This window comes from Chionomys nivalis, chromosome 10 (genome assembly GCF_950005125.1).
Source record: "Chionomys nivalis chromosome 10, mChiNiv1.1, whole genome shotgun sequence".
Taxonomy (NCBI): Eukaryota; Metazoa; Chordata; class Mammalia; order Rodentia; family Cricetidae; genus Chionomys; species Chionomys nivalis.
Window position 1 is genome coordinate 9,107,365 of NC_080095.1, and position 11,001 is coordinate 9,118,365.

The following is an 11,001-nucleotide window of genomic DNA, read 5'->3' on the forward strand; positions in this document are numbered from 1 at the left end:
TATCATATCCTGATATTTACTAATCACATTTCTTAGTTGTAGGAGTTTTCAGAGGGCATTTTTGGGTTAGTTGTATATTCAATCATATCATCTACAAGGATAGATACTTTGAGTTCTTCCAGTCCTAATTTTGTCCACTTTATCTCCTTAGTTGTATTAATGTTCTAGATAAGACTTCAAGTACTATTTTGATTTGGTATATAGAGAGTGGATAAACTTGTTCTTGATTTTGGTGAAAATGCTTATAAATTCTTTTAATTTCAGTTGATGTTTGCTGAGAGCTTCCAGTGTATTGCATTTATTATGGTGAAGTATATTTTTTGTGTCCTTAGAATCTCAGAGCATTTATCATGAAGAGATATTAGATTTTGCTTAACTCATTTTTCAGTCCTATGATATGTTCATATGGAATTTGTCTTTTAGTGTGATTGTGTTATGGATTACGTTTATAACTTTATCTATGTAAAAGTTTATTTCATCTCTGGAATGAGTCCTACTTGTTCATGGTAGATGATATTTTTCATTTATTCTTATATTCTTATATTAAATTTACATATTTATTATAAATTTACACACTGAAATTCACTTTTGTTATCAGAATCCTAGAGTCTTTAATGCTAGACTTCCCCAGAACATTTACAAACATATTAGAACACACTATCTCTTAGCTCCAACAACAGAACTTATATAGCAGGAAGGTATGCAAATAAGGCCTATCTGTTCTCATTAAAACCAGATAAACCCTGACTCTGAAGCTCAGACAAAGAAATCAGTCCTGGATGCCCAGGTTATCCCATTCAGTGATCAGCACAGAAAACAAAACACACAATGGATTTGGTGCTGATGTGGGTTTTCCTTGTTGCTTTTTTAAAAGGTAATTTATGAAGAAGAGATATTGAGTGTGTTAGTGAACATGAACAAGATTTATAAAAGATAGAGCTTCTGTGGTAATTTACTAACAACATTCTCTGTGTTTACAGGTGTCCAGTCTGAGGTGAAGCTTGTCGAGTCTGGGGGAGGCCTGGTGAAGCCTGGAGGATCCCTGAGACTATCCTGTGTTGCCTCTGGATTCACTTTCAGTGACTACTGGATGGCATGGGTTCGCCAAGCTCCAGGGAAGGGGCTGGAGTGGGTTGGAGAGATTAATACAGACAGCAGTACTATAAGATATGCACCATCTGTGAAGGATCAATTCACCATCTCCAGAGACAATGCCATGAACACTCTGTACCTGCAAATGAACAGTGTGAGATCTGAGGACACAGCCACTTATTACTGTGCTATATACACAGTGATGGAACTTCAGTGTTCACTCAGACATAAACCTCACTGTTAGGCCACTCAGGCCCACCAGGGGGTGCAAAAGACACAGAATACAGGTTCATCCCAGGAATTTATGCAGACATAATTAGATTCTAAGAACTCTTCTCAGGTGTATGACCTGCATTTTTTTTTTTACACATTCTCTGGAATTCTCTCCACATGTAAGTTCTGAAGGGATCCAATGTCCTCAACACATTATATGTTCTTCTTGTGCTATTTTAACATATGAGGCAAGTCTCCCATAAACAAAGTGTAAACTGACAACTACAAAGTACCCTACATTAATCATTGAAATTTCATGAGAAGAAAATACATGGACATTGTTGAGTATTTTCATATTTTAGGCAGAGGTCATGTCATGTTTTTTTATTATAGCAGCATTAATGTTTTAGGGAAAACCAAAAGGAAAGTGGCACAATGATAATTACATAAAAACATCCTAGCATATGTGGATGTCCTCTCTTCTCCTTGAGGATGGTGCACTCAGGTTACAATGAGACCCAGGTGTGTTTCTAGTTCATTCGGTTTATTATCCCATGACTTTCATCTTGGTTCATATTAGAATTTTGTATAAGTAGATCCCGTCAAGAAAACTTTATGAAAGTGAGATCTATCTACCTAGAAAATCAAAAACACACAATTCGTCATTGTTATGTGAATCCACCATAGGTCACATTGGGTCTTTGAGGTAAAATCTGATCACTGGCAGAGCAAGTTCATTTCTCTTAGATTCACAGAATTCTTCACCATAGTGCAAAACACTAAGGATATTTACCTTGGTTATTTTTCTATTGCTATGAAAATACACTAAGATAAAGGCAGCATAAAATGAACACATTTACTATGCTTAAAGTTCAGAATATTAGAGTGGACTATGAGTCAAGGCTTGTTTTCTGGAACAGCAGCTGAGGGTCTCAAGTTCAATCTGAAACAAGAAGCAGAAGTCTCTGAAAATGCATGAGTCTTTAGTATAATCTAACTTTTCAAAATGACACACCTCCTACAAGATAACATCTCATAATCTTTACAAACATTTTCTCCAAGTGAGACTACAGTATTTAAACATATGAATCTTTGTGTGGCTTTCTTATTTTAAACTTACATATCCAAAGAAGGGACGACAATTTGGGCCTCATGTATGAGAAATATAGAGTTGGAAAAGAAGGGGATTGTTCTCAGGATCACCTTTCTCAACCTTCCTAAATTCATTTAACATTATTTTTCATGTCTTGCCATCCCTGAGAAGAACAGTCTCCTTTTCCAGCCTCTATATAAAACATATTCATAGCATACAGAAAGACATTCCACATAATTTCCCCCTTTCCATCTAATCAAAAAGGAAGGCTTTAACTTCATTATTGTAAAATTACATACAACAAAACAATTATTAAGCAAGGATTGCAGCTACAAGATTTAGTGTATTTGTATTTGACAAAATTAAATAAAATATTCTACCATCCATCCTATTTTTATGAGTATAAAGTTTTATATCTAATTTATTATTTTTCCTAAATGAAGAGAAAATAATTACAACTATCTACTCTTCAACTACATCAAAGATCCCAGAAAGATACAGTATTATGTAATAAAAAAGTACTTTTTTTTGTAAATAAATGACTAATCTCTAGAAATGACAGAGACTTTAGGCTGCCTAGACAGTCACCCAAAGTTCATAAGTAATGTTGGGGCATCCATTTTCAACTTATAGACTGACATTATATGGTAGGTTTCTCAGTGATGCAGGGAATTTGAAGTACTGTCTTTCTTATTTTGGTAACATTTGTCTGTCTCTTTCTTTTGTTTCCTGAAGAATGTCTGACAGATTCTTCCTTGAAGCAGGATCTTTGACGTACTGTCTCACCTTTTTTGGCAAGTCCCAGTTATCATTTTATGGGTCCTGCATTCGAGATTATACAAAATGTTGTAAATTTGTCCAGGCAACAAAACATTATTTTTTTTTCCTTTGGTTTTTCGAGACAGTGTTTCTTCTCTGTGGCTTTGGAGCCTGTCCTGGAACTAGCTCTGATTCACCTGCCTCTGCCTCCCAAGTGCTGGGATTAAAGGCGTGCGCCACCACCGCGCGGCAACAAAACATTCTTGCATAAATGGCTAACCTTGCCTCATTGATGGCAAACTCCATAAGGGGCTTCTTTAATGCCCATTATGCTCTTGAAGTAATTGTTGCTTACAGAAGCAGACATTTCATCCATTTTCTTGCAAAATTCAACATGTCATTATTTTTCTTCAGTGTAGTACTCCATTGTGTAATTTTTCCACTCTGAGATTCCATCTTACACTTGTAAGAATGGCTAAGATCAAAAACACTGATGACAACTTATGCTGGAGTGGTTATGGGGTAAAGGGAACACTCCTTCATTGCTGGTGGGAATGCAAGCTGGTACAGCCTTTCGGATATCAGTGTGGCTGTGGCTATTTCTCAGAAAATTCGGAAATAACCTTCTAACCTTCCTCAAAACCCAGTAATACCACTTTTGGATATATATCCAAATTATGCTCAGTCATACTACAAAGACATGTGCCCAGCTTTGTTCATAACACCATTGTTTGTTATAGCCAGAAACTGGAAACAACCTAAGTTATACTTTTAATCTATGACTCTATCCTATATCCTCTATCTCCCAAGACTGCATATTTATCAAACACATTCTGATCATTTTAGAGGCTTTTTTATGAATCTGTCTTACTGCATATCTGTAATCTTTTCTTATTTTACCTGAAGAGTTTTTAGAACATTAAGATGCTCTAGCTAGGACAAAAGTTGAGACTTTGGCTGGTGACTCTGACTCCTTTGACTTTCTAACGTGGTGGAGGTATGTTCACCATCAGCTCCTGGAGCCATGTTTACTGCCCCAACTCTAGGAAGCAGTAGTAAACGTCTTGTAGCTATGCTATGCTTTTCACCCTACAACTGTGCTCTCAAGCCCACAGCAGCTGATGGGATCCTCTTTACTGTATCACATTAAGAGACTGAAGGAATCCACCGTGTGTTCTAGCCCATGACAATAAGATGCAAGTTACATCTCTCAGGCAGTTGTCTGGACATGTGTCAATGTGAAATGGCCAGCATTGAGAGATTAGGGTGCCCAATGTGTCTCCTTTTTTTTTTTCTTTTTGACTTAGAATCTTTAGAAAGCTTTTAAAAGTCTTATTGGATCCATTAATGAGGTTGGGTGCCATTTGTAGCTGGAGGTTTCTCATCCATTCTGGTCCTGCACCTGCTTTTAAAATAACCACTCAGATGTTTAATATTAATTATAATTGTTTGACCCATGACTTGGGTATAGCTATGCCCAGGTTTAGTGTTTAAATTAGCACATTTCTATTAGTTTATGTTTAACCATGAGGTTCATGACTTGTTACCACACATATTGCTTCTGGGGTGGCTATTGGCATCTCCCTAACTCTGGTCTTTTTCTCCCAGTAGGCCTGTTTGGATTTCCCACTGGCTTCTTTATTCTGCCTGGCTGTGGGCCAAATAAGCTTATTTATTAATCAATGGTAATAAAATATATTCACAGCATACAGAGAGAATCCCTAATTACATGTCAGGAATTATGCTCATGTATCTTATTCAAGTATAATAATGAGAAAATACAGTAGACATCAACAACTTCCCACACTATCACCTGTGTCAGACATTTAGCCTTTATTATTTATTTTTGCCTAGAAAGTTCCACCACCTCCCCTCCTCCCATTCCCCCCTCTCCCACTCCCCTCCCTCTCACTATCCAGTCCAAAGAGCAGTCAGAGTTCCCTGCCCTGTGGGAAGTCCAAGGTCCACCCCTCTCCATCCAGGTCTAGAAAGGTGAGCATCCAAAGAGACTAGGCTCCCACAAAGCCAGTACATGCACTAGGATCAAAACCCAGTGCCATTGTCTTTGGCTTCTCAGTCAGCCCTCATTGTCTGACACTTTCAGAGAGTCTGGTTTGATCACATGCTCCATCAGTCCCAGTCCATTGCTTTGGTGAGTTCCCATTAGATCAGCCCCACAGTCTCAGTGAATGGGCGCACCCCTCGCGGTTCTTACTTCCTTGTTCATGTTCTCCCTCCTTCTGCTTCTCATTTGGACCTTGGGAGCTCAGTCCAGTGCTCCAATGTGGGTCTCTGTCTCTAGCTTCATCTATCTCCAGATGAAGGTTCTATGTTGATATGTAAGATATTAATCAGTATAGTTATAGGATAGGGCCAGTTCAGGCTCCATCTCCTCAGCTGCCCTAGGATCTACCTGGGGACATCTCCATGGACACCTGGGTACACCTCCAGAGTCAAGTCTCTTGCAAACCCTAAATGCCTCCCTTAATTAAGATATATACTTCTGGCTGTAGAGATGGCTCAGTGGTTAAGAGTACTGGCTGCTTATTCAGTCCCAGTCCAGACGGCCTTGGTGGGCTGCCAATAGATCAGTTCCACTGTCACAGTGGGTGGGTGCACCCCTCATGGTCCTGACTTCTTGCTCATGTTCTCCCTCCTTCTGCTTCTCATTTGGACCTTAAGAGCTCACACCATTGCTCCAAATTGGGTCTCTGTCTCTATCTCGATCCATCACCAGATGAAGGTTCCAAGGTGATATGCAAGATATTCATCAGTATAGGATAGGGTCATTTCAGGTTCCCTTTCCTCAGTTGCCCAAGGTACCAGCTGGGGACATCTCCCTGGACACCTGTGAGCCCACCAAGGCCGTCTGGACTGGGACTGAATAAGCATGGGATGAAACCGGACTCTCTGAACATGGCAGACAATGAAGGCTGATGAGAAGCCAAGGACAATGGCACTATGTTTCGATCCTAATACATGAACTGGATTTGTGGGAGCTTAGCCTGTTTGGATGCTCACCTTCCTGGACCTAGATAGAAGTGGGAGGACCTTGGTCTTCCCGCAGGGCAGGGAATTTGGACTGTTCTTCAGTATCGAGAGGGAGGGGGAATGGAGTGGGGGGAGGAGAAGAGGAGTGGGGATTGGGGGAGGGGAGTGGGCAGAGGGGCAATATGTGGGAGGAGGGGGAGGGAAATGGGAAACGGGGAGCAGGTGGAAATTTTAATTAAAAAAGAGTAATATAGCTCCCAAAGCTCCTGCTGCAGCTCTGCCTGCGCCCTACTTCCCTTGGTCCCTGGCTCATTGGGGCTACCAGGAGTCCCTGTGTAGGTGCTGAAAAGTTCCATCTGGACGGGTGAGTGTGTGCTATCCTGGGGAGGACTGTCCCAGTAGAGAGCACAAACCCCCCTACACTAAGGCTACCCAACCAGAGCATTGAGTGCCTGCCTAGCAGGCAGGCCTCACCAACCCCAGAAAGGGAGCGCAGGCACCTCCAGCTTGTACTGCAGTGTCGCCTGTGTTCTACTCAACCCTGCCCTACCCCTTGCATTTGCCCTTCTTCCAGCGGGTCATTGGAATACCAGGCATCCTTGTTGTGGTGTTGAGGAGTTCATCTGGTAGGGAACGGTTCCTGCCCCTACACTGAGGAGATACACCTAGAGAGTTAGTCACAGCAAAGACTGGTCCAAGACACCAGACCTATCCTGGCTCCATTTGAAGGAAGAGATGGGCAGGTGCCAATGCAAGAATTCCCCCAACAACTTGAAAGGCAACGTGACATCACCAGAATCCAGGAATCCCGAAATAAGAAGTGTACAACCTAATCCAGAAGAATTAGAAGAATTCGACTCAAAAGAGAATTCTATGAAAATAATAGAGGACCTTAAACAGGAGGTGAAAAACTGCCATAATCAATAGAGATTACAAACAAAAAGGTAGAGGAAATGAATAAATCACTCAAAGATATCCAAGAAAACCAAGAGAAACAAGAAAGTAATCAAACAGGTAAGGGAAACGGTTCAAGACTTGAAGAATGAAGTGGAAGTAATAAAGAAAACACAAACCGAGGGAAGGATGGAGATGGAAAATTTGGATAAACGAACAGGAACTACAGAGACAAGTACCACCAACAGATTACAAGAGATAGAAGAAAGAATCTCAGACACTGAAGATACCATAGAGAAAATAAACACTCTGATCAAAGAAAAGAGCATAACCAAAAATTCTCAAAACAAAACATTCAGGAAATATGGGACACAATAAAAGATCAAACCTAAGAATAATAGGGATAGAAGAAGGAGAAGAAGTACAGCTCAATGGTCCAGAAAATATATTTAATAAAATTATAGAAGAAAACTTTCCCAACCTTAAGAAAGATATTCCTTTGAAGGTCCAAGAAGCATACAGAAAACCGAATCGACTAGATAAAAAAAAAAATCTCCTCGTCATATAATAATTAAAACACAAAACATACAGAGTAAAGAAAAAATATTAAGAGCTGCAAAGAAAAAAGGTCAAGTTACCTATAAAGGTAAACCTATCAGACTTACACCTGATTTCTCTATGGAAACCATGAAATCCAGAAGGTCCTGGATAGATGTACTGCAGAAACTAAGAGACCATGGATGCAAGCCCAGACTAATATACCCAACCAAGCTTTCGTTCACTATAAACAGAGAAAACAAAATTTTCCAGGATAAAAACAAATTTAAAAAATACGTAGCCACAAATCCAGCCTTACAGAAAGTAATAGAAGGAAAATCACAAACCAAGGAGTCCAACTATGCCCACAATAACTCAGACATCTAATGACCCTTCACCAGCACAACTTGAAGACTGGAAACACACAAACTCTACTACCAAAAGAAAGAAAGAGAGAAAGGAAAAATGACCGGAGTTAACAACCACTGGTCATTAATATCACTTAATATCAATGGACTCAACTCACCTATAAAGAGGCACAGGCTAAGAGATTGGATTCAACACAGGATCCAACATTCTGCTGCTTACAAGAAACACACCTCAACCACAAAGACAGACATCTACTCAGAGTAAAGGGCTGGGAAAAGGTTTACCAAGCAAACGAACCTAAGAAACAAGCAGGTGTGGCTATATTAATTTCTAACAAAGTTGACTTAAAACTAAAATCAATCAAAAGAGATGGAGATGGACATTTTTCACTCATAACAAGAACAATTCACCAGGATGAAGTCTCAATCCTGAATATATATGCCCCTAATATAAAAGCACCCACTTATGTGCAAGAAACGTTACTAAAACTCAAGGCAGTCATCAAACCACACACACTAATAGTAGGAGATTTCAATACTCCTCTCTCACCAATGGACAGGTCAATCAGACAGAAACCTAACAGAGAAATAAGAGGATTAACCGAGGTAATGAATCAAATGGACTTAACAGACATCTATAAAACATTCCATTCAAATAAGAAAGAATATACCTTCTTCTCTGCAGCTCATGGAACCTTCTCGAAAATAGACCACATACTCAGTAACAAAGCAAACTTACACAGCTACAAAAAAATATCGGTAACCACCTGTGTCTTATCAGATCACCATGGAATAAAGTTAGAATTCAACAACAATGCTATCCCCAGAAAGCCTATGAACTCATGGAAACTGGACAGTCAACTACTGAACCACACCTGGATCAAGGAAGAAATAAAGAAAGAAATTAAAGTCTTTCTTAATGAAAATGAAGACTCAACATACTCAAACCTATGGGACACTATGAAAGCAGTGCTAAGAGGAAAGATCATAGCATTAAGTGCCCACTTAAAGAAAACAGAGAAAGCACACATTGGAGACTTAATAGCCCACCTGAAAGCTTTAGAAAAAAAAGAAGCAGACTCACCTAGGAGAAGTAGAAGACTGGAAATAATCAAATTGAGGGCTGAAATCAACAAAATAGAAACACAGAAAACAATCCAAAGAATCAATGAAACAAAAAGCTGGTTCTTGGAGAAAATCAATAAGATTGATAAACCCCTATCCAAACTAATCAAACGGCGGAGAGAGAATACGCAAATTAACAAAATCAGAAACGAAAAGGGAGACATAACCACAGACACAGAGGAAATTCAGAGAATCATTAGATCTTACTACAAAAGCCTGTATTCCACAAAACTGGAAAATGCAAAAGAAATGGACACTTTTTTAGATAAGTACCATATACCAAAGTTAAACCAGGACCAGGTGAACAATCTAAATAGACCTGTTAGTCGCGAACAATTAGAAGTTGTTATAAAAAGCCTCCCCCCCCCAAAAAAGCCCAGGTCCAGACGGCTTCAATGCAGAATTCTACCAGAACTTCCAAGAAGACCTAATACCTATACTCCTTAATGTATTTCACAATATAGAAACAGAGAAGTCATTGCCAAATTCCTTTTATGAAGCTGCAGTTACTCTGATAACAAAACCACACAAAGACACAACCAAGAAAGAGAACTACAGGCCAATGTCACTCATGAACATCGACACAAAAATACTCAATAAAATACTGGCAAACCGTATCCAAGAACACATTAGAAAAATTATCCATTATAATCAAGTAGGCTTCATCCCAGAGATGCAGGGCTGGTTCAACATACGAAAATCTATCAATGTAATCCATCATACAAATAAACTGAAAGAAAAAAAAATATGATCATTTCATTAGATGCTGAAAAATCATTTGACAAAATTCAACATCCCTTTATGATAAAGGTCTTAGAGAGATTAGGAATACAAGGGTCATACCTAAGTATAATAAAAGTTATTTATAGCAAGCCGTCAGCTAACATCAAATTAAATGGAGAGAAACTCAAAGCTATTCCACTAAAATCAGGAACACGACAAGGTTGTCCACTCTCTCCATACCTCTTTAATATAGTGATTGAAATTCTAGCAATAGCAATAAGACAACATAAAGGGATCAAAGGGATTCAAATTGGAAAGGAAGAAGTTAAACTTTCATTATTTGCAGATTATATGATAGTGTCAATAAGCGACCCCAAAAACTCCAGCACTGAACTCCTTCAGCTGATAAATACCTTTAGTAGCATTGCAAGATACAAGATCAATTCCAAAAAATCAGTTGCCCTCCTATACACAAAGGATAAGGAAGCAGAGATGGAAATCAGAGAAGCATCACCCTTCACAATAGCCACAAATAGCATAAAATATCTTGGAGTAACTCTAACCAAGGAAGTGAAGGATCTATTTGACAAGAACTTTAAGTCTATGAAGAAAGAAATTGAGGAGGATACAAGAAAATGAAAGAATCTCCCTTGCTCTTGGATTGGGAGGATCAACATAGTAAAAATGGCAATTCTACCAAGGGCAATTTATAGATTCAATGCAATCCCCATTAAAATACCATCAACATTCTTCACAGATCTTGAGAGGACAATAATCAACTTTGTATGGAGAAACAAAAAACTCAGGATAGCCAAAACAATCTTATATAATAAAGGATCGTCTGGAGGCATTACCATCCCTGACCTCAAACTCTGTTACAGAGCCTCAGTATTGAAAACAGCTTGGTATTGGCATAAAAACAGAGAAGTCGATCAATGGAACCGAGTAGAAGACCCTGATTTTAACCCACAAACCTATGAACACCTGATCTTTGATAAAGGAGCTAAAAGTATTCAATGGAAAAAAGAGAGCATCTTCAACAAATGGTGCTGGCAGAACTGGTTGTCAACGTGTAGAAGAATGAAAATAGATCCATATCTATCACCATGCACAAAACTCAGGTCCAAATGGATTAAAGACCTCAATATTAGTCTGAACACACTTAACATGATAGAAGAAAAAGTGAAAAGTACTCTACAACATATG

At 39.0% G+C, this 11,001-nt stretch overlaps 1 gene segment (V, D, J or C); it reads left to right on the forward strand.

Moving 5' to 3' along the window:
* Positions 1-773: 773 nt before the first annotated feature.
* Positions 774-1,336, forward strand: LOC130882767 (Ig heavy chain V region 441-like). The segment is given in 2 exon segments: positions 774-874; positions 981-1,336. Coding segments are annotated over 2 exon segments (402 nt in total).
* Positions 1,337-11,001: the final 9,665 nt, after the last annotated feature.